Source organism: Augochlora pura, chromosome 11 (assembly GCF_028453695.1).
Source record: "Augochlora pura isolate Apur16 chromosome 11, APUR_v2.2.1, whole genome shotgun sequence".
NCBI lineage: Eukaryota > Metazoa > Arthropoda > Insecta > Hymenoptera > Halictidae > Augochlora > Augochlora pura.
Window position 1 is genome coordinate 15,872,820 of NC_135782.1, and position 25,320 is coordinate 15,898,139.

The window sequence follows — 25,320 nt, forward strand, 5'->3', positions numbered from 1 at the left end:
GAACCGTATCGAACCATATAGAATTCCGTAGAACCATATAGAACCATATATGAAAGGTATCGAACCATATAGAACCATATATGAAGCGTATAAAACCATATAGAACGGTATCGAATCATATAGAACAATATCGAAGCATATATGAACCATACCGAACCATATAGAACCCTATATGAACCATATAGAACCATACAAAACCATACATAAATTAAACCACGTAAATCATAGCACTTAAGTCCTCCAACATAACCTAGAATCCACGTTACGCTCGAAAAAACACAACAACGTGATTGTTCATGCGATTTAAAAAAACTTTTTCCTTTGCAGAAATGTTCTACGAGCCTTCGTTACCGAGATATTAAGGAAAAACGCGTGTCAGTTGCAGAATGCAGAGATTCAGCGCTACGCCCACGCGCCCCCCTCCGCAGTCGTTACGCAGTTGGCGCGTCACGGCACTGGTCGCGTGGACGGAGCGCCTGCCGTACGCATTACCTGATTGGTATACGTTTTTCTTTAATAACTCGTTAACGAAGTCTCGTAGAACATTTTCGCAAAGGAAAAAGTTGTTGCAAATCGCATCAGGAATCGTTTTCTTTTGTCCATAATACTAGTATTAAATTACCGAGTATAGTTCGTGATTATGTGAAAGGAAGTCGTTCAGGGAAATTATTATTGCGTGAACAGTAATTTATTCTGTTTTAATAGTGTAATAAAATTGTACCGGTTTGAAAGTGCACACCTTTAATAGTCTAACGAGTGTCGCACGTGCTATGCTATTTAAATGTTCTTGCAACTGATTATGCAAAGTTATTAAAATATAGTGTCGGAATAATTTAACAGTCATGCGATTGCGAAATAAAAGATGATGGAAATGAATTTAGTGATCTCAACTTTTTGCGATTGACGTCAGGTTATAATAATCAATTAGGTTTTAACAATGTTCTAGATTTTAATAATTATTTAAGTTTCGATAATAATCTAGATCTTAACGATGGTCTAAGTTTGTTGATCATCTACGTTTTAATGGTTATTTAATTTATAACAATAATATATTTTTTAATAATGATCTCATTTTTTAATAACAATCTAAATTTTAATTATGGTCTAAGTTTAAGTCATTATTTATATTTTAATTGCGATTTAGGTTTTACTGATTACCCAAGCTTCAATAATGATTTAAATAGTATTAACGATGCAGGTTTTAATGATGATGGGTTTTATCTGTCCAGGAAGACGCGATCAAGCGCTGATAATCGAAAGTGAGAGCACAGGTAGCTTCGGTGCCTGGTTTTTCCATGGATCGTTTGCAGCGAGAGACACCCGTCCAGATCAGAAATAGCGAGAACTGGATAAGAGAGATATACGTGCTCATTTGATGAACGCGTTCGCGTGAAGGAATGCAAGATGGAATGGCATTTCTATTTCTCTGAAAGGTGAAATCTTCCGTCTGGTATCATCGCGACCGCGGCGGACCAAACGAATGCCAACACCGACGGCGGGACTCTCGAAACCCGTTTTTTTTCGTGGCCGACATTCAATTTTTCGTAGTTTCACTTTTTAAAACAAATTCCTTTATCGATAATCACGAAATAAGAAATTAAGAATCAACGTAAGAAATTACGAAATAAAATAAGAAATTAAGAATTAAAATAAGAAATTATTAGATATAGGTTTTATATGTTATTAAAAATTTCTAGTAAATTAAAAGTTAAGATAATAGCGTAGATTTCGATGATATATTAACAAAAGAACGTCTATATTTATTTTTTCAAATATTTCGAAATGGAGAAAATTTTAAAAAATCTCTTTTTATTAAAAATAGTGGTTAACTCGATTTTCGACACGTTAATATATATTTTCGATCGATATACTATATATTGTCAGTATAGTATAGTATAGCATACTGTACAATATACTGTCATTATAGTATAGTGCACTGTCAGTATAGCATAGTATAGCATACTGTATTGTATAATGACAGTATTGTCATTACATACTATACAGTATACTGTCAGTATAGTATTATATAGCATACTGTACAGTATACTGTCAGCATAATATAGTATACTGTACAATATGCTGTCATTATGGTATAGTATACTGTACAATATGCTGTCAGTATAGTTTAGTATAGTGTATAGTATAGTATACTGTATAGTATAGTATGCTGTATAGTATAGTATACTGTACAATATGCTTTCAGCATAGTATAGTATACTGTACAGTACACTGTCAGTATAGTATAGCATACTGTACAGTATACTGTCGCCAGAAACCGTAAAATAACACCGTCCAGATGAATTTTGTCCAGTAAAAACTCGATTCCGACCACGCGCGCGATGCGGGTCAATTATCATACCAATTTTCTGCCGGAGTTTTCGAGAGAAAGTTTTATTGGTACGTGCATCAACCTTTTCCATACTCTACTTAGTCGCCAGCGTACACGTTTACAACCAATCAGCCGCAAGTAAATGCAACCAGATCGCGGCTTATCATTATTATTATTCGGTCACGTTTTTGCGCTATCGAGAGAGGCGGCTAAAGGATTTTATATCGCGGCGAAAACTGCGGCAATCGCAGCAATTTCTGCTCGGCTGCGTTCCGCTGGGTTTTATATCGGCTGGCCCGCGCCGCATCGGGCAACGCGCGTGTGTGTATGTGTGTGTGTGTGTTAGTGCATCTTGCAATCGCTTTGTTACACCGATACTACAGTTACTCTGATCTACACAAGATGTAGCAATTAGCATCGCATTGTTGCTACGGTTCGTTATCGCTCGATATAATCGTAAATTAAATCGGCTGCTACGATTTGCATTTCTCTGCTAGGTTTTTGCTAGGTTTTGCTAGGTTTTGTTAGGTTTTGCTAGGTTTTGTTAGGTTATGCTGGTTTTTGTAGATGTTTCAGACTTTCCCTTGCTAATGCGCTGTTGAGAAAACGTGATACTGTAATTAAGGAACGAAAAAGATGAAAATAGCGAATATTGAACTGTGATATTTATTTTAACATTACGTAATTAAGGAAAATAATGAAAATGGTGGAAATTAATGAAAATTATAAAATTAACGAAAATGACGAAAATAATGAAAATCGTAAGAATTATGAAAACAACGTAAATTACTAAGATAACGAAAATTATAAAAATTATGAAAATAACTAAAATAACGAAAATAACGAAAATTATAAAAATTATGAAAATTGCTAAAACTATAAAACTTATGAAAATGGCTAAAATTATAAAGATTTTGAAAATAGCTAAAATAACGAAATCAACGAAAATTATAAAAATTATGAAAATAACGAAGCTAGCAAAAATAACAAAAATCACGAAAATAACGAAGCTAACAAAAAGCGCTGAACAACTAATTTATTTAAACATTGCAACAAAACTAGCTCCGCGCAAGCGTGTTAACAATGAATTCCAGAATACAGGTAGCATTTATTCGAAGTAAAGTGACACACGTGGAACATCGCACGAGGGTCTGATAAGGCTCCGAAACTGGGCCAAAGAAATCGAACGACTGCGCACGACGGGAGAACTCGCGGACACATATCCATATATGTATTCGTTTTTAACATTTTTTTCCCCGAGAGTCGCGCTCTATCGACATAAATCACGTAGTTCATCGCGGGACAGCGCATCGGGCCCCGTCCGGAATGCAATTATTATCGGTCCCGGTAATTCCTGCGTTTATGGTCGCGGATGCAGAGGCCCGGTGAAAATGCAGTAAATTGCCGGCACAACGATCCGGTCGATGAGAGGCCGCGTTATTGCCGGCCGAAGCTCGCCGCGCCGGAAACCGAGCTTCCATCGTAATAAGGTCGTTTCAACCGTCTTTCGTGTCGAGAGAGACTCTCTTTCGCGGCTATCGCGACAGATAATCACGTTGTCGCCTCTCCAATCCTCGAGCCTCCATCGTTAATCTCGTCGATAATACGGGCATCCCCCCGTAACGGCTCGATGATAAATGACTCTTCTCCGATTTCAATGTAATTTTACGGGATTGTAGTGCTTGGGTTTCTTGGCAACTTTTTCCTTAACAGAAATTCTTGATTTTCATTGGTTGCTGAGATATTTGAGAAAAACTATAAACCTAACATAGAAATTTCAATATAACTTCACAGAATTGTAGAGCTTGAGATTCTTGACAACTTTTTCCTTTGCAGGAAATCTTGATTTGTATTGGTTGCTGAGATATTTGAGGAAAAGCGTAGACCTAACCTAGACCTAACTTAGAAACTAATTTATAGATTTATGTATAAGATGTTGCTTGATATTTTGAGCAACTTTTTACTGTATAAGAAATGTCGTCCTGTTTTATTTTCTGAGATATTTGTGACAAAGAAATAATCTAGACTTACCCTAGACTTAACGTGGATCTAACTTGGAACTATCGGACCATTTAAGTATAGTTTAGCTTTAGGTTCAGTAATAAATAAGATTTAATCTATACCTATCACTAAATCACAGATTTTTATAGATAAAGATCGCTTGCACTAATTGCAAGATTTAAAAGCTACGACAGCTATGATAGCTATGAAGCTATGATATATTATATGTAATACAGTTATAATATAATTGTAAAATAATTATATAATATAATTGTAATATAACCATATGTACTGTTACAATTATTATGTCCAGTTACATATAACATATCATTTCATCGATACGATAGCAGTACACACAATTTATTGCAAAATGAAAAACAATCCTCGAGTTTGCTAAAACAGTTAATGCTTGCGATTCTGTTGGCTAATTAAAATCGCCTTGACACGGCTGCGGTTTAATTACGGAGAGGCCTGATTACAGGGTGGTATAGAACAGACCGGTTTCTCGTTTCACGGGTGGACACGGATAATTGCTCGATCAAAGCAGTCGCGCAGGTGAGACAAGAGATGTCCAACAGTGGTTTGGAAAACAAAGGAAAGTGATGTCACGCGGAGAATATTTTTAATCACGGGTCAGCGAATGGCATCGCGTTCTGAAGGGGAAAGAGAGAGAGAGAGAGAGAGAGAGAGAGAGAGAGAGAATCGTTGCAATTCGTGTCGTTACACAAAACAGAAAGAGTTATTCTTTCCTGATAAGCAACGATGTATAATACCGAGAAACAGCGGATTATCATCAACAGTATCTTTTTACGTCATTTTTATGACCGGCTCTCGCATTACTTTTCGCTATCGCGACAATAAAGAAGCGTCGGAAATGTATCTAATGGCCTTCAAGACGCTTAGATTAAACGCTTCGCGCACTGTGCAAGCACTTCAGCGTCGAGAGCGAAGGAAGAAAACATGCCTATTGTGTGCCATTGTCGTAGGATGAAGCTGGTTAAGATAGAAACACGAATTCGTATAATGAAATGAGTTTGAAGAAGGAGAGAATAAGAGTTCGTATAATAGAGGTTCAGAAATTATCTGTATTCATTGTTTACTATATTGGGGATTTTATAGATTTAGGATAAAATTTATTTGGTGAAAATGAAGATAGAAGTTAGATTGGAAGGATCGAGAGGTGGACTTAGTTATTAGATTTAATTAACTGTGAATTATTTGAAAAAGAAAGAATTTCTTAATTGGTTATCGTAGCAGACAGTAAAGATTAGAGTATAGTGAATGAGATCCAAAAGACTGAAGTACAAAAGACTGAGATCCAAGAGACTATCATCCAAACGACTAATATCCAAAATACTGGGATCCAAAAGAATGAAGTCCAACATGCTACCACCCAAAAGACAGAAATCCAAAAGATCGAAGCCTAAATGACTGAAGCCCAATGATCAATATTCAAAGGACTAGTACCCAAAAGACTACTGTCCAAAAGTTTGAAGTTCAATAATTGACATTCAAAAGACTGACGTATAAAAGCCTTGCATCCAAAAGACTAGAATCTAGAAGACTGTATACCAATGTTGGACATCCAAAATACTTAGTATCCAAAATACTATCATCCAAAAGATTGGAGTACAAAAGACTACCACCCAAAAGACTAAAGTACAATGAGCGACGTCCAATGATCAATATCCAAAAGACTAGTATCCAAAAGATTAGTATCTATAAGATTAGTATCCAAAAGACTACTATCCAAAAGTATGAAGTCTAATGAACGACATTCAAAAGACTGAAGTCAGAAAGTCAAGTATACAAAAGACTAGAATCTAGGAGACTGTAGTCCAATATTCAGTATCCAAAATACTAGTATCCAAAAGGCTACCATCCAAGAAACTGAAATCCCATAATCGACATCCAAAAGACTACCACCCAAAAGACTATTATTCAAAACTCTAGCATCCAAAAGACTGAAGTCCCATAATCGACATCCAAAAGATCAAAGTCCAGAATTTAACCATCCAAAAGACTAACACCCCACTCTTCCCACAAGTCAATTGAGTGGGGTGTTAGTCTTTTGGATGATAGTCTTTATACAAATCTCTTACAAATCTCCTTTATACAAACCTCCCTTCCAAAAAATCTTCCTCCCACCATCTCCCAACAATTCCTCCATTCTCTCTTCGTCAACCAATTAAATTCTCGCATACCTTCATTCCCCATACGATGCAAGATCTAACCTAAAGGTACAACTTTAATCAATCTCCGTCACCACAGTGGCGACGATAACACCATCGAATTCCCCACGAAATTGCCTGACTTCCTAACACAGTTTAATTGCTTTTGAGGTTTTGCTTAATCATTGACGCGACGACTCGTCGTCGCGCGACGTGTCTCACACGTAAATCCTTTGCCGAGTTTCTCAATTTTCGTAAATCCTGACACTTCCTCGACGGTGATCTCGTACGTGACGTGTGCGCGTGTCACCACCGAATAAGCTTTTACTACGTTTATATCTGGCGGCTGATCCAAAGGCCGTCCGGAAACGTTCCGTCGTAAGAAGACGATCGCTATCGGTCTTTTTCTCCAAACCGATAAACCGAGAAATTGCGTTGCTCGACGACGCGTTTTATCTGCCGACCGATTCCAGATTATTCCCAGCGAGACACTTTCTTTGGAAATTTTTACGTCGTTCGAGTATGTGTATCCTGTTTACGATGGCGAAAGCTTGATAAAAAAAAAAAGAAATGCTGCACTTTATTTATTTTTTCCGCGCTGAAGATGTTATCTTGATGTTGGTTGATAACAGGTGGTTGTAAATTGTGGCTAATATGTGCTGCAAGGTTGGACTGTAATTATACTTCGTGACAAAATTGTTGCGAAATTTTTAGATTAAATTATTGTTTAGAGTATAATGGTGGAAAAGGAAAAATATAAAAAATTATCTTTTTATGCAATGGTAGTATTAATTTAAATTTTGCTACCATAACTAACATAACCTGACATAAAATTGTATTATATATAATATGGTATATTAATATAGCATTATATTATGTATAATATGGTATATTAATATAGCATAATATTACGTATAATATACCATAACACGCTATATTAACTATTAACTAATATACACAATTTTAATAACAATATGTGGCGGAGTAAATAAATATATTCAATTAAATTTCCAATGGAAGCTTCTTTCACATCAACAAATTATGAAATAAAAATTGTAAAATCGGTCACCTGTCCGACAACGGTAGGTTTAATATAAAGGATCCGAAACGTTTCATCGATCGGTCGATCAATTTCTAAACTCTCACCGACCGACTTCCGTTATTTCGAATCTCGATCGTCTTCTGTTCCCGAACGATCGTCGAACCGTCACCAGGAATTGGTGAATACGAGAACCCGGAGGAGGAGGCCTAATTGACAGTGTGTCTCTCCCGCGCGCGCGCGCGACTCTCCACGTCCGATTTTTCGCAGTTTCTTCGATCGACTTTCGTGACTTTCACCCGGCACGAAACTTTCGCGCAAATTGACTCACATCGGTTCGTTCTCGCGTAATGACGCGCCAAGGACGCGACCTCGAACACATCGCGCACACACGTTAATTCGACGGAGAAACGTGCACTGTACAGCCTAGCTCTGTCTCTGTCTGTCGATCGTGTGCAGAGCGTAATTTCGGTACAGAGAAAAAGAGAGAGATTCCACGGAGATCGGGTCGACGAACACAGCTGTTCGAGCATGATCGACGATGGGATGATAATTACTATTATTTAGTTGTTTAGGGTAAACGGGACTGGTGACTTTTTTAATTTTGCATCGAGTTTCGACAGAATGATGATGATAATGATAAAAAAAGTAGCGATGGTAGTGATGGGAATGAAATAATGTTAATAACTGTAATAGTAGTAATGGTAATGGTGCCAAGTCGATAATAAGGAGATATGGAATGTAGAATGTGGAATATGAAACATCAAATATCAAATATCGCATATGGATGTGGAATATTAAATATCAAATATGGAATATGGAATATGGAATATAGAATATAAAATCATATATTGAATATGAAATATGGAATATAAAATATCAAATATGGAATAAGGAATATCAAATATCAAATATGGGATATGAAATATCCAATATCAAATATGAAATATGAAATATCCAATATCAAATATAGAATATCGAATATGGAATATCAAATATGGAATATCGAATATGGAATGTGGAATATTGAATATCGAATATGGAATGGGGAATATTAAATATCAAATATGGAATAACAAATATTGAATATTGAATATGGAATGTGGAATATTAAATATGGAATATGGAATATAAAATATGATATATCAAATACCAAATATGGAATATGGAATATAAAATATGATATATCAAATACCAAATATGGAAACTGAAAAATAGAAATAAAAATCACATAATTGCACATACAAAGCAAATTTCCCAAATTTCCAGATTACCAAAACCTAAAATTGTCGTTTTCCATAAAAATCATATAAATATGGACTAGATATTTTAGAAAAGGAACCAGTGCATCATAATAGCCCCTTCTGGTCTGCCAGCCCCGCTGTGCGAAAGCAACGCATCCTCCTGCGATCCCGTTCGAAAATAAATCCACTCCTCCGTGGAGGATTGCCGCGATCAGTGCCGTAGGTCAAAGCCTCCTTAAGTGCCTGCCGCCTACTCGAACGCTCCGTCGTTGTTATTACTTGTTGCCATTTCGGCCGCGCGATGAAATCTTTTAGCCTCTCCAGATGCATGCCTCGTATATCGGGTGTCCGATTTAAACATTACAATCGAAATATTCTCAATATTTGGAGCTTATTTATTTAAAAATATTTTATATGAATATTCCAATTTTTAGGGAGATTTAAAGTGGATTAAATAAATCTTAGGAACTGTTTAAACAATGACAAATATAAAATAATATAAATGGAAATAAATTGATATATAGAATGATATAAATTAAAATGAATAAAAATAAATAGGAAAATAGAATAATATAAATAAAAATAAATATAAATATGAAGCAGTGTAAAATAGATAACAGAAATAATTTAACTAATAACTATACTAATTCAAATATATAAAATACTGATTGAGACCTGTCATTTCGAAATTTTTGCCTTTACAATTATGTTCCCGCAAACATAATCATCTCATACGACCAATACTATGGATTTCAAAGCGCGAAAGGGTTGCGCGGGAATTCGTCCAGAATTGGAGCTCCGATAATTGAGTTTCGGCCATGGAAAACAGGTTTCCAGTCCGCGATACATCAAAGTCGACCAGCTCTGCGGCCAGCCCTGACCAACATAGATCCAAGACGATGATTATAATTATTTGTCTTCCCTGGGAATCGCGATGATAAAGCCGCGGAACAAGGAAGCCCGTGATTTCACGGAACGCGTAATGCATAATCCACTCCCACTACCCTAACAACAATCGTGGATCGTTACGTCACGCGGGCAGGTCGGACGATCCGGCAAGGTATACACGTAAACATGCTACCTGCCTGCCCGCGTTTTGTTACCTGCCTCCGGATCATCGTATTTTAATATTTAGTATAAAATTATTCGTTTGGAAATTTTATTCGTAAAAATATTTTTCTAGAATTTTATATGAATTTCTGTAGAGTACTGTACACAATATACTATGGTATAGTTTAGTCTAGAATAGTAGATATACATTGTACTATATGTAGTATAATATTGTATAGTATATTGTATATGGCATAGTATACTTTATGTTGTATTGTATACAGTATAATATAATCTATATTGTATAATATAGAGTACTGTATACTATAATACATATTGTATATTATACAGTATACTATAGTGTAATATCGATTATATAATATACAGTATGATATAGTGCAACCTGTATTGTACAGTATACAATATAATGTAGTATAACCTATATTGTTCAGTCTAAACTATAATATTGTATTGCATGTGGTATAAAATAGTTTATATTGTGTAGCATACTTTATAGTGTAGTAAAGGGAGAACGATGTAATTCCAGGGGAACACTCTTTAGAAAAATAAATAAAATTTGTATAATATATATTATATAGTATACAGTACAGTATAATATAATATATATTCTATAGTATATAGTATACTATGGTTTAACATATATTATATAATATACAGTATAATATACTATAATACACACCGTATAGTATACCGAATGGTATATGAAATTTATACTAATTATTAACATCGAACTAATTAATAACAGACCAAATAATTCGAGCACAACCTGTTCCACAAAATTAGGCCAACTATAAAATTAAATTGAAACCACAAATAGCTCCATAATTTTAGCAAAATAGCGCCTTATAATCAACTGCTCTCGGCAGTTAATTTCGTATTTTGCATAAATAAAGTCCACGGTCTGATAATCGCCGGCCGGCTAAGAATTATTCGCACGTGAAGATTGTTTTCCTGTACATGATCCACGGGTAGGAACCCGATACGCGGGTATTTGGAATAGCGTTTGAAAAAATATAAATTGCGGATGAACTCAATGAGAAAGGGGGTCCATCACACGCGTGCCGTCCGCTCGCCGATTGGACGGCGACGGTATGCCAGAGGGGGGGGGGGGGGGGGGGATGCGAGAACGCAACGCATCTCCGTGTTATTAGGACAAGGTCTCTAGCAACTTCCAATTTCTCCTGTAGATGCTGCCAGGGACAATGACCTAGTAATAACAGTGAGAGAGCAGCAGCAGCGCGCGCGCACGCTCGGAGAGTGCCATACGCTCGAGAGCGGCACGAAATTATTATCGGAACGACACGCGCGCTAAGATACGCTCACCTGGCCGTTCAATTTTTTTCTAGCCCCTCCACTTCTCTCTTAGTAATCGAACACGCCGCTCGGAATCATGTTCGTCCGGCAATGAATGCGCTCGGTAATTTTAAAGTCCGCCCCGGATGACCCCGGGTCACTTTTGATCACGGCGGTGCACGTGCATTCGGGCGATCGTATTTTTTCAACGGCGGTGAAAGTACCTGCCCTCTTTTTGCTTAGGAGACGACGCGAATAGACGCGGAGCGGTGAACCGCGGTGACCGGGTCAAAATGACCCGGGCTGTTCAGATCGATCCGGCGAACGAGGACAGAGGATACACCGGTGGTGAAAATAAGGAGGAGTTCGTTAGCACGCGGACGCGCGAAGTGAATAGTTAATTTAATTTTGTTAATTTCATTTTGTTAATTTTATTTTGTTGTTAATTAATTTTTGTTGTACTTCGATAATTTTAACACCGATGGGTAGCTGGGATTTTTTCAGTTAAAATGAGTCCAAACACGACGGTAATCGGACTATGGACGTCAAAGTGCTTATTAGTATACCGGGTGAGTCAAAAAAGTTAGATACTTGTCATTTTGAATAGTGATTTTAGAAATTTGGATACTTCTATATGTATAGAAGGACCTGTACCTATTTCTAATACTATATATGTTCCAATTTTTCAGAAAAAGCATAATTCAAAAGTAATTTTAGGGATTCAAGTCAATTGATCCACCAGGTATATAGCTTATTAATCGAGAGTGGCTTAACCTGGTCCGATTTGCGTCGTGTTTGGACTCATTTTAATCAGAAAAATCTCAGCTATTCAACGAATTATTAAGTTAAAACTAAAATGATAACTACCTCTATCAATAATTATTTAACTAAATAAATTTTACTAATAAAAACTGTGCTTCATAGCAATAAAGAACTGCCTTGACCCCTATATTTACGTTATAAATATAACTAAAACTATACAATTTCCATCCAAAAAACGAACTCAATTCTCGACAAATATTTAATTCTATAAATAAACATATTTGCCAATCAACGAGCATTTTTCCGCGTAATCGTCGAAAATTCCGTAAAGGTAAAAAGCGAGGAAATCGTTGAAAGAGAACAAACACACGCTCGTCTGCGATAACGTAAGCGACGTTTCAGGAATGTTCGAGCGCGTTCCTATATCTAATCCGTCGGCGATGCTAATCTGTGTCCGCGATAACGCGGATCGGCCGTTGCGAAACGAGCGACGGAACAACAGCGATATACATAATGTAACAGCAGCGTCAGCAAAAATATGAAACGGGCAGAAAAAGCCGGAGGAGAGAAACCATTGCTAATTGGCCGGCGTAGAGTCCACTGTTCGCTTATCCTAATTGCGGATTCCGGAACAAGAAACGTAAACGCACACACGCTCAGAATAAATTGTGTTCACCTTCCCGGACTCTTCTCGATCGGATCGCTTCTCGTTCCGCGGATACCGTTCCCCGCCGTTCAATGAAACGACGCGATTCACGATCTGGTGCGCGAACACCTGTTCCTTTCATTTATTTTCGAATCGTTATCGCAGACTACATCGACGCCGATTTTATGCGTTCGAGAGCTAAGAAGGACTATGATCCTGAAGAGACTATCGACATGATCTTTATATTATTAAGTATTTAAATATATTTTTTATTATTATATATACTTATTTATTGTTGCCGATTTTTAATTTGTGTATGCGAATAAACAAGAATATTGTATATAAAAGAGAATTAATTTGCAAAAACCTGAATTTCTTTCATCAGAATATTTTTTTTAAAAACCGTAGGAATAAAATATGACTCGATTAATTAAAATTGACAATACTCGATAAAAATTAATTAGTAGAGTATAGTTACTCTTTTGCTTTGCTTAGTCCCACAGTTATGTATATATACTAGATGAACAATCGCAGGTGTCAGTGAGTATACTATGGTATAATATAATACTGTATAATATACAATAGAGTATAGTATAATATATATCGTATATTATATAGAATGGTATAATAATTATATACATATATTGTATAGTATACAGTATATAGTATTGTATAATATTGTGAATTGTATAGTATACGATATATTGTATAATATACAGTATACTATAGTATAATATATATCGCATAGTATACACAACGGTACAATAATTAAATATATTGTACAGTATACAGTATATAGTGTTATATAATATTGTATATTGTATAGTATACAGTAGAGTACAGTATAATATATATTATACATATAGCATACAGTATGATATAATATATATTATACAATATACAGTACAGTATAACCTAGTATATTATAGTATATATAACAGAATTTCATATTATTTTATAGAATATTATAATAAAATATTATATCATAGAATATCTTTCTAAAAATCATAAGAACAAAAATACTCGACTAACTTCAATTGACAATACCCGATAAAAATTTAATTAGTAAATTCCAGACAGTTTTCCATTAAAAATTAAATTAGTAAATTCCAGTTAGTCTTCCAATTTGCCTAGTCCCTTAAGTCTATCCTCTAACTACCGAAATCTAAAGGAACGAGACATACTAAGAAAGTATAGCCAAAAGCATCAAGACTCACCTTGAAGACCTCGGAGAAAAATCCGGCGCCGATCTTCTCCATGTAGAAGTCGTCGAGCCGGTTCAAGGACGCGACCGCGTGCCTGAGCGCCTGACAGGAAGCGCCGGTCCTCCTCTTGGTCCCGGTGTCCTGAAAGGCGTCACTGGTGCACACGTTCAAGCTGCTGCACACGTTGCTCTCCATTTCGGTGGGTCGCCATGGATCCCGGCACTTCTCTCTATCTTTGTACGTCCTGGGCGAGGACAATTGCAGCTCGGTCGGCAGGTCCTGGGGCAAACAGGATATGCAGTTCTGCTGGAGAGCGTCGCCGTTGCATCGCCAGTCTTTTTGCACGGGGGAGTCGTCCCTGCAGGTCCTGTCGCAGGCGGCGAGATCCTTGTCCAGGTACACCTTCTTCTGACAGGACTCGGCCTGGGTCAGCTCGGTGTCCTCGTCGCAGGACTCGGCGACGGGTCTGGAGGATCTCGAGACGCCTTTCAGGGTGGCCAAGGTCTGGGCGACTCTTTGCGGCTCCCTGGAGCCGACTTGCTTTTTCGCCAGCTTGGAGGACGGCTCCCTGGCGTCGGCGCTCAGGCTGCCCAGGCTGCCCGAGCATAGTATCCTCTGGGACTTCGCGGCGCACGCGGAGCCCGAGGACTTCGCGAAGCTTGGACAATTAGGGTTCGACGAGCACTTGTGGATCGCTGGGCTAGAGCAACTTGTCTTCGGCGCGTGTCGCGTGTGGCACTCTTTGCTAGAGAACTTCGAGCAGCTCTTGGAGGTCGTTGGCTCGGCCCTGCAGGGTCTGCCGAGCTCCGCGAACGGGGTCGATGACTGCGCGCAGTTCCCAGGGGGGCCGGACTCCTGGGAGCCGGCTGACTTATCGTCGATCGTGGAACTTCTGATCGACTTGTCCTCGGCCAGGTGGGAAGTCTCGCTATCCTTCGGCCTCCACACCTTCTTCTCCTCCTTGCTGCAGATGTCCGTGGGCTCTTTTAGTCTTCTATGCTTCTTGTCCTCCACAGCCGGCGTGTCGAGGACCACGTCCTTGGACCTCCAGGGCTTCGGCTTGCCCTCGTCGTGTAGGTGCGGCGCCTCCGAGACCACCGGTGCGCAGCTGTCCTTCGGCCGCCACGGCTTCGGCTTGGCATCGTCCGCGGCCACGCTGGCCGCCTCCTCCGACGTAAAGCACGGCAGACAGGTGGCCCCCGTGGTGCTCGGGCCGCAGGACTTGCAAGGTGGGCCCGGCGTGTTCGAGGGTGGCACCTTGCCGAACATGTTCGCCGTTATTGCGGGCTGATCTGGATGTTGCGGGTTGCTATCGTCGTCGCGGCCTGCATCACACGACCTCTCCAGACGTCTTTGAGATAGAGGAGACACCGTCTTCCGGGTTAGAACCACGGGCACGTCGACCACGACGTCGCGTGAACGCTTCGAACACGGCGAACTGACCCCATCACGCGGCTCCTCGGCATTCTTTCAGGCGTTTCAATGGGACGTGTTTCGTTGTTTGGCAGTGGGATCACGATCGGGAATCGATGGCGGATGGGGCATGGGGCCTGGTTGACGCACTGCGGCTACCGTGCGGATCACGCCGGACCGTGGACCTCATCGGGGCATCCCCGGCGGACCGATCTGGCACATGTCTAGCCACTGCCAGCCGATGCCTCGTCGCTTCCTCGAACGTCCTTTGGAGTCTCTTTCCTGCAAGAAATCTGCCCACGAGGCGGACCGTGAATAACAATTCGAAAAATCCCCGGTTTTCTAGCTCGCTTAGGGTAATTGGGGACTTGGGAAGTGTTCGAAGAGGTGTCGGAGAGGTTGCTTGGGTCATTTGAAGAAACTTTTTCCTTTGCGAGAATTTTCTACGAAGCGTCGTTAACGAGATATTAACGATAAACAATGGCCAATGAGAGGCGTTCTTGACTGGTGAGAGACAGTTGGCAAGACTGCAATTGGTCTGCTCGTTGCACTGATCATTTCGTGACCTCTAACAGCAATGAAAAGTGGCCAATTTATAAATTTCATTTACAAATTTTATTACAAATTTATATCATAATCTTTTATTTACTTGTATTCGAAAATAAATATCTTTGCACAAAAGTTACTAACTTCATGTCAAGAACCAGTCAGCTTTTTTCGGACCACCCTGTATAATTCTCATTTTAATTCCCTTTATAAAAGGTCGTCGAAATGCCTAACCTAATTATTATCTCTCTATAAGAGAAAATATGATACAGAAACTTGCTCTATAACGGCATTCTCATTGAAAAATATCTCATGTTACTCGTTTATTTTTTACGGTGTTTGAACTACGGGATCTCACCCTGCAAATGCCAATACGTAAGCGAGCCGGAAGTTGGGTGAAAATTGATATCGGTTTTTGATAGATGTCGCCTGCACAGCCTGGCGACCTTTGCGGACGCTAACCTATACAATGCGGTATTCGTTGCAGCAGTGGCAACTGTTTCGTGCATGCACCTCGGTAACTAAAGCCGAGCGAGGGTAATATGCTATATGGAGAAAAATTGTTCAAAACGATATCTAAAGCTCGGATATACTAAACCTAATCTAAACCGCAACTTAATACCTAACCTGTATTTACAGTCATTTTAGAAATGTTATCGGTTTACTGCGGATTCCTTTACGAAGTAATAAATCGCAACGAGTTGGTGCTATTAATTTAATTCATTAATGGAAGAATATTTAAGTCAATAATAGTTATTAATGGTTAATATAATAATAGTTGATGCAAGAATATTTCCAATTTATTTAAATGTTTCCTCTACTTTGTATTATTATACAACTTAAGTCTGTATTAACCCTAACCTAAATCTCGATCATCTTTTCGCTAATATCTCGAGAACTAAAACCTCAAAACTATACAGCAAAAAGTAGTTTATAATGTTAACCTTGACCATATATTTCGAGGTACATTATTAAGACGTTCCTTTCTTCAACTTCGAAGAATTCCGTGCATGATTAACATGGCCAAAGTTCGTCCTAAAAGACGTCCAAGCATCGCAACGTAATCGCTGCGGATCTTCCATGGGATCAGATTAAACCCAGCGGCACAACACCGTCACGCTTGCATCGACCTAACCCATATCCGCGCGCCAACGACGCAACCCACACCCAACATACAATATTAAAGCCGCGTTAATATAGCATATTGAGCTAATCTATATCTATCCTGCTTACTGCGGCGTCAATATATAGTATATAATACTACGAACACCTGACCCGTGTATAATCCGTGCTCGCTTTGACCTATCCGGTGGGAGCACGCTCCGTTGCAGAACTTCGGGCTCTTCTCTCTACCTAGGCCAGGTTATACCATTGAAAAAATATCCGGGTCCGATATAGCCCGGCCAAGCACCCGTAACTAATGCGGACTCATTGATTCCTCTGCCTAACGACTCTACTCCATCGTGCACTTAATCCCTCGCCTTACTGATCTAACCTGCGCGCATCCGTTCCGCGATTATTTTCAGGCAATTCTTAACCTAACCTCTGCTGAACTACCGCGGGAACTATATTATTCATTGCTAGGAAGATGAGACGGAAAAAAGGTTATGACAGGTTCCCATTAATCCATTGATGTTAACGCTCTCGCAGAATTAAAGTAAGCCTAGATTTTCTAGGTGGAAAAGATGGCGTCCTATCAGTTCCCAATTTTCAGGAAGCAGGGGACTCGAGACTGGCCGATCGTAAATTCTAATTGCCATGATGTCTCGATTATTCCAGTCGGTGATTCGAGTCCTTTATAAATGACATATTCGAAAAAGTATATTCTATTTCTATGAATTCTGCTTTTGGTTACGTTGTTAATTAAAAAGACAATTTCAGAGAATTTACCGTACATTGTTGGCAGAGTGTTGGTACACATTTTCGCGTGGCTAATGGGACATTAACCTCACGTCGACCTTATCAGTGATCGACGTTCGATGGACGCTCCTTGCCAATGAAATTCGAGCGAAGAGGTGCAGGTAGACATCTATTTCTAAATCGAAACGTTGTCACCGTCCAACGTTCAGTCACCGTCCAATTTCTAAATGTAAGAGACTGTAATAGTCAACGCTACGATACATAATAACTATTTATAGCTGCTTACAAGATTGTATCAGCTTGTTCAGAGAGCCGCAACAACCCGCGAACTGTTAGAAGTACTATTGTCGAGATTTTCGGGGGTAAGTCGTGTCCTAGGGGAATTAGTTTCCCAATGTTTCGCAAGTGGCGCAGCTAGCTGCATCAGGGGGTCAAAGACACGCTGATCAATATGGCGGAGCTTGTTTATGCTTGCGAGTCGAAGAGACTTTTAATTCGGCGGCTAAAGAATTAAGAAACTGAAGGAGAGAGCTCTAGTAATAATCTACTTATAATAATAATCTGTGTAGAAATAAAATAGTCTATCTCTGTTGTTATGTTTATGGCATGCATTGAAAAGATGGAGGAGCGAAGGAAGAAAGAGAAAAGCCAATTCCAAGTCCTCGCCAGAAGACTCATTTGTAGAGCTATCGGAAGGAGTATTCACATGAGAACGTAATACTAAGAGGACTCACGTGAGAGGAGGGTAATTTTTGGAGGAGCCACATGGGGGTCTAGTGTCAAACGTATTTACATAGGCAGCTAAGGTTAGGAGCACCCACGTGGGAGTTTAGCAAACTCTTATCACTGACAAAATTTTGCATTTTTGTCTCTTCATATTTTCTCATTAAACATCCATGTTAAGAACGTTACATATATACCGGGTGAGTCTCGCAACGCAATGACATCCAAATAACTCGTAAAATATATAATGCACGAAAATTCTGCCTCAGACTATAGCCATCATCGTTCAAAGACGCCTCATTCAACGAGTGGAAGAGAGGAATCCGAGGAGCGCGGTACGAAATTGGCCGATTCACTAGGATTGCTAGGGTCGTTCGTGGCTCGTAAAGAAAAACGAAAGGATTTATGATACTGGCTCGCGCACGTCCGACGCAACCGAGCCACAAACAATTGGAAATGTTGGCGCTAAGCGTGCCGCGTGTATCGCGTAATAATATGCCAAATTCCTGGCCAATGGTATGCAGACGGATTTGTTAAATAACCCTGACGCAGGTGCCTCGCTTGTTTCCCGAGCGTTGCCGCGACTCCGTGCGCGCGCCGATTTGATTTACAAAGCAGCGTTACTGCGAGAAACCATCGCGATCGTTTTCGCACGCCTTAGACGCGACCCTTCCGCAATTACACCGTGCAAATCATCCTGTACGATCATACTGATCATTCTAATCATCCTAATCATTCTTTTCCAAACCGAATCGCATTAACGTTTTACATTGAAACTTCAATCTTCTTCAAAGCAGTTTGGCCGACCGCCAACGAAACTCATTTACAGCAACGTTGCCATTCGATTAAATCGGTATTACAAAAATGTTGCGAACATAAAATATATTATCACGAATTTCGTAACTACGCGCTGAACACAGTTTTCGAGCTTTCTGGTAACGCGGGAACCGTATTTTCTATTCTAACGCTGCGCAACATTTTAGGAACATTGTCGTCGTTACGTAACCTGTTTAGAATTGCATGAGATTCGATAGCGATTCGTTTGTGCCTCCCGATTTCCCGTTTAGTTTTCGCGCCAGATGGGTTTCGCAATTTGTCTGCTACATTTTTAGGTTATAATCGACAACGTCTGTTTCATCCTGGGATAGGGGATTGTGGGAAATTATGTAGAACTGAAAACTGTTGTACAAAATCGTGTTTTATTTTTACAAGACTCGCCGGTTATCGTTAAGGTTTAATCATCGTGTTTCTCTTCCTGTTAACAGCTCGCGAATTAAATTCCAAGCGATTATCGGTTTCACCGAGCGGAAGAGGGGCGGCTGAATATAAAGTGAATTAAATTGCACATAGAGCTTGTGGCTATCACGCTTTCGGATTTATTTCGTGAAACCGATTTGCCGGGGGGCGACCGGCACGCCATCTGTCTCGGGCCCGAACCGGAAGTAGCGTGGTCCCCCGACGGCAACCAGTATGTATACAAGTAGAAATCGCTGAACGAAAATTGTTTCGAGCGAGGAGGCATTCGTTAGATCGGATTTTAGTATTCATAAGGCGAGCGAATAATTAAATAGGACTCGGTTCACGCGCCTGCTAATTAGATACCGATTCCACTCGCTGCAATTACGGGCGCATGAGAATCAGAGAAACTCCGCGTGTCTATCTTTTTTTTTTCTTAGCAAGAGCCGCGGCGGGCAGACGAATTTTTGTTGTTGCTTTCGGCGCGCAGCTTTTCTTGTTAAATATTTCTAGTTTTTCTACACACTCTATATATGTCGATGGCTAAAATAATATGGTGGAAGAAAAAGAAAGATGGCCGTGTAATTGCATATATTCGGTGCTCGTTCGAAGCTTTCAGACCGTGTCTTCTAAGAGATTCTAATTCCAGTCTTTAACCATTTTAATTGCTTAATCGCATAGCCGTTCATTCAGTAACGAACACGTTTATTCGGTGCAATTAATAAACAGACGGATAAATATTAAGTAATTGGTAATAATTGACACGGCTTTGGTGTTTGCTCGATTATTTAATAGGATTTTTGAACAGTACTTTTGAATCACGTAGTACGTTCGAAAATATTCGTTAACTAGAATTGGGTATAATGAGTACGATACTCGAAGAAAGTCTGCTAATACTAAATTTACTGCTTTGCAACAATTTTCTATAGTTTATCTAGTTTAATTTTCAGTTCTGGACTGTTATAATTGCTACCGATGAACTGTGAACATTTTATGAAGTAGGTTATGGTGATTTTACCAAGTGAGTTATGATGATTTTACTAAATAAATTATGGTGATTTCGGTAAATAAATTATGATAATTTCGTCGTGCTTCTTCCTGGTCAAATATTATTGAATTGCAAACGAATCGCAAATGTATACCAGAAGTAGATACATTGAAACGGGGATGAAAGGTTATGCGATCCGAAGGTTATGTTAAGGCTACTTTTTTTGTGGCACGTTCTTATGTGATATGCACTGATAAGTTTGCTCGTTTTTCTCTTGCTGGAAAATGAATTATTCGTTCCATAAATGGTCGAGAGAAATAGCAGAATTCATTATGTGATGTATATTTTATCTAATATTAACCACGGGAGATATCTAATACTTAAAAAATTACATAATAATATTGCAGTTAACACTGGTGCGATCTAAAATTTTATCTGAATAACAGATAACAATATTAACTGGTAATAACTGTATTATAACAAATTATTGCTATTTATTATTCAGATACAATTGTTAGATGGTGCCAGTGTAAACTGTAATATTATTATGTTTTAATACACAGGTAAAACGTTAACAGTAGCGAAAAGGAACGCAGGCTCTCCAACCATCGAACTGTTTCAGCAGAGATGGAAACCGACCCCATCGAATATCACGATTCTTAATCGTGTCCCAGTTCTAACAGGTTAATATTACCGGACTGCCCGTAATCGCGGCCACTTGACGACATTCAGCCGCCATTAACTATCCCACGTTTATAAAACTGGGAGAGCAAAACAACCGGTCGAGGAGCAGAGCAGATCCTAGCCACAACAAACCAGGGATTCGTTCGATCACTGCCATTGCACGGTGCCCCGAGAATTCGCTTTCGTCGCTGGAATTATTTCAGACATGTCCCAAGGTTTAAGGTTATGGTGCAGCGGCTCGTCGGATTCGTTTCGACGCCGGCTACAATATTATCCAGCCAGAAGCAGGTATTAATTTATAAAATATACGTTTTTAGGAACGATAAGGTATCCTTTTCAAGCTTTTTTTCTTCTAGTCTAAGTTTTGATATAAAATTAAATATTGCTATGTTAAACAATTTTTAAATATTCTTTTATGAGCCAAGTTAAGATTCGTCCAAGATTTATCATACATGGAAAGAAAGAATGGGGAAAGAATTTCAACCTTGAACTTGCTCGTGAGGTTAAAGTAAATTATCGTGCGTACTTTACCGCCTGGAATGGCTTCTTAACATTTTGAACAAAATCTAGCCTATTCTGCAAACTAAACTGTATATTATAGAATTTTTTCAGATTTGTCGGTTGCGAGCTGTGATTACCAAAAATGGCAAACCAATAAGATCGGAAAATCGAAGATTTCTCGATAACTATATTTTGCTGGGCTACAGCTTAGTTAAAGAATAAAGTATTATTATTGCTATTATTAGTATAGTTTAGTATTATTATCTAGTATAATTTAATGTAAACTTGAATTTTTGATATAAGAAGTCGTTTCCCGGGCCACCGTGCGCCAGGGGGACGCGGCAGTCGGAAGAAGCTCGCGCGCGTTTAGGTTAGGTCACGCTATGGTTCCTAAGACGATGCAACAACCCCCGGGGCTCTGACAACGGCGCGCGGCCAGCCGACCGAGGCGTGAAACAATAATGCGCAAAGAATGCAAAGCGCTTCCTCGAATGGTGTGCAGTCGCCGGCGCGTTGGACGTGGAAACACGAAAACCGCGATAGAAAGTTCGATGCACCGCGGCGAGAGAGTGCCCCGGCGGTACTCGCGGAAAAACAATATCGAAGACACGTACCGAATCTATAGTTACGTGTCCCCTTGTCTCGTTCGAACGGTTCGCACGGCACCGTTTCCCCGGCTGTCGCGCGGCTCACGAAAAATTTTTCAACTTTCCTATCCGAACAATTAGCTGGAAATGTTCGGGTTGCGATTGTTTACAGCTGGGACTTTCCTGGGTTCATGACAATAATTAGCGGTCGTTTTGGCCGACGTATGAACATTTTCGGGTCGAAACAGTTAGTTGGGACAAACAGATTTTGCGGGGTTCGTGACAGTAATGAGTGGACTAAAGCACAGTGTTTTTGTCTGATGTGTGTACTTTATATATTTTCTAATTTAGGATCTACAGAATCGGAAATACAGATTTTGTGGATTTGTGACAGGGATTAGTACTGTCTTTAGTACTAGTTTTACTCTGTTTACAACATCTACAGTACATGCATATGTTACAAATTTCGATAGTAAGAAAGAATTGGTGCATTGTAATGACAAGTGAACAAGAACGAAAAGAAAAAACGCTGTACAATGCGGCAAAGAAAATTAACCTGGCAGTACACGCTTTTAAAACAGAGTGACCACGTGGACCCTGAATAAAATAACATTTATCGATAATTATATACGAATATCTGAATAAATGTCGTCTTTTTATATATATAATATAATAAAATATAAATACGAGGATGCAAGGCCTCTTAAAGGTTGAAATCCACTGGACACCACCCCACGTGTGTACTGCCGAGTCAATAGAGTACGCGCTTCGCTTAGAAAAATTCTGACACCAGAAAAGAATGCGTTAAAACTGAAAAATAAATGAGAACGAAGCAGGCAAACAAAAACAATCGGTGGATACAGAATGATTCTAATAAGACTGTAGCGAAGCATGCCGTCCTACAATTCTGGACGCAAATGTATATACGTTACGGGTCGGCCATGACCCAGACTCGTGTGTTCAGGGCCCACCATAACGGGCTGGCAAAAGAATACAATCCACCGCGACCAGGCGCGGTAATGATTTTTGTGCATAGGAGGGAAGAAGCGTGGCGAGTGTTTAGGGGTAGTTGCGAACGAGCAGAAAAGCGTGGTCGAAGCATGGTGACTTATAACCATTAAATATAACCATAAATTACTAATTGATTTCCTGTATTTTTTAGCAGTTGTCAAAAACAGTGTCGCCTGAATTTTTCGCTGTTTACTACCCGTAAAATTATACTAAATCTTCGTCTGCGACGCGTCGTTTGGAGGAGATGACCTTAAGCTTTGACTGCACGTGCATTGCTTCTGCAACCGCAGGTGACTACAAAATATTCTTGCTCAACTATGCTCAATAGGTCGTAAAGAATACATTAGAAGTTTCATCGTGACATCGCGTGACTTCTGCAACCCCTGGCTGAAGCTAATTAACTCAACACTTTTTCGAAGTCGTAAGTTTATTTCTACTAGTTTTTCTCTAGCTAAAAGAATGCTCTCCAACAATGCATTTGACAAATTCTAAAATCATGGTGTATAAACGTGCACCCCACGAAAAAATATATCGTGACACTACAGCGATTTATTTACTGTTACAGGAATAACTCTAAACAGTTATTTATACAAAAACCTCCACCCGAGAATAATTCTCTTGTGACGAGTTGCAGAGCATCGAAAACTGCAGAATTCATCCCAGGTAAGTTTCGCCCTACCTCTCGGCGTTACACAGCTATGCGGCAAAAATGCAAAACTTTCGAAGGGGGTTGATTTCCCCCCTTTAAACTGGACCTATTCAACTCTTATATCAAGTCTCATTTTCAGGTTTCTTGTGACCAACAACCACCCCTGTCCTCCGGGAATTTATGGGCAAAGGAAATCGTTCGTTTTTAAAACGAACATCGTTCGCTCGTAAACGAGAAGCAGTTTTCGGGGTTCTGAACCACCGTGTGACGTCGGCTGTCAGTGGGGATGCCCCGACGGCAGCGTACGAGTACACGCATTAAACACACACACACACACACACAGAGAGACACACGCAACACGTTCGATCGCGGGAGTGCGGCGTGCAACTTACTGGGAGGCACGCTGGCAGCGTGGACGGTTCTCGGCGATGGTTTTAGAAGACCTTGAACCACGGGCCGAGGGAATTCGGACCGGACTTGTTGACGATCGCAACAACACAACCGTCAAACAGCGTCGACAGGCCCGTGTAGAACGGGAGGCATGACCGAGAGGAGAGTCGTCCGTGTGTGGCGTCCGCCGCGCACGCTGTCACTTTTGTTTACCGTCCACGGGAACACACTCGGGGGGGATCCCTCGCAACGGAACCCGTGTGTTGTTCGTCTCCCCCTGTTTTGTTACCGTCGCCTCGGTCCTCGTCGAGGCTGGTGAACCCCCCTTGTAAGACGAGGCCCGGACACACGGAGTCGTTACGTAGCGGCGGAAACACCACCGCGATTTTCACCGTTTTTTTTAAATCCGCGGATCGTTCCGCGGGGACACACAAGCGAGAAAGCCGCTGTTACACACTGAGATATACTGTTGCCCGGCCACCAAAACGTTAAACACTGTGCACAACGGGTTCACCGACACCTATCCAGGTAGCACCGGGTTCCTCGGCACTGTCGGGGTTGCTTGGTGGACGACGGTAGACGAACGATCCGGGGGCTATGGTCGCGCAAGAATCAGAAACGGACCGAGTCACCGACAACGCCAGACGAGCGGCCATTACAGGAATGAACTGGCCCGACGCACGCCGTCTACCGGCGACGGTGCACGACGCCTCGCGACGCTTACCCCCACCAAGCGCACCTGCAGCTGCTGCCGGCGCTGTTGTTGCGACGTTGCGACCGCCCCGCGAGGGAATCGAACGCGCGAGGGCTTTGTGCGCGAAACTATTTAAATCTTGACGATACTGTTGTACCACCCCGCGACAATGTAATGGACAGCCGATATGCTGTTGTGTCCGAAAAACCGTCGGCGATCATTGTACGGTGACCGAGATCACCATAAAGCCACCTGATCTTGACGAAAACGAAATTCG

The 25,320-nt window shown here is 40.2% G+C and overlaps 1 protein-coding gene across 4 annotated transcripts in view; it reads right to left on the bottom strand.

The window, feature by feature from the left end:
• The window catches only part of Cdi (serine/threonine kinase), a 79,436-nt gene extending 54,338 nt beyond the window's left edge, over positions 1 to 25,098 (bottom strand). For 2 of the 4 annotated variants that reach the window (XR_013495071.1, XM_078193851.1), the window contains exons 1-2: positions 24,352 to 25,098; positions 13,774 to 15,467 (exon numbers count right to left, since the gene is read on the bottom strand). Coding sequence is in view for 3 of the 4 variants with exons in the window: in XM_078193851.1 (XP_078049977.1) it covers positions 13,774 to 15,030 (1,257 nt within the window). In the remaining variant the exon portion in view is untranslated. Of the gene's footprint in view, positions 1 to 13,773; positions 15,468 to 17,610; positions 17,791 to 24,351 lie in introns of those variants that run through there. The other 2 variants (XM_078193854.1, XM_078193853.1) reach the window with 2 other exon arrangements.
• Between the last annotated feature and the right edge of the window lie 222 nt (positions 25,099 to 25,320).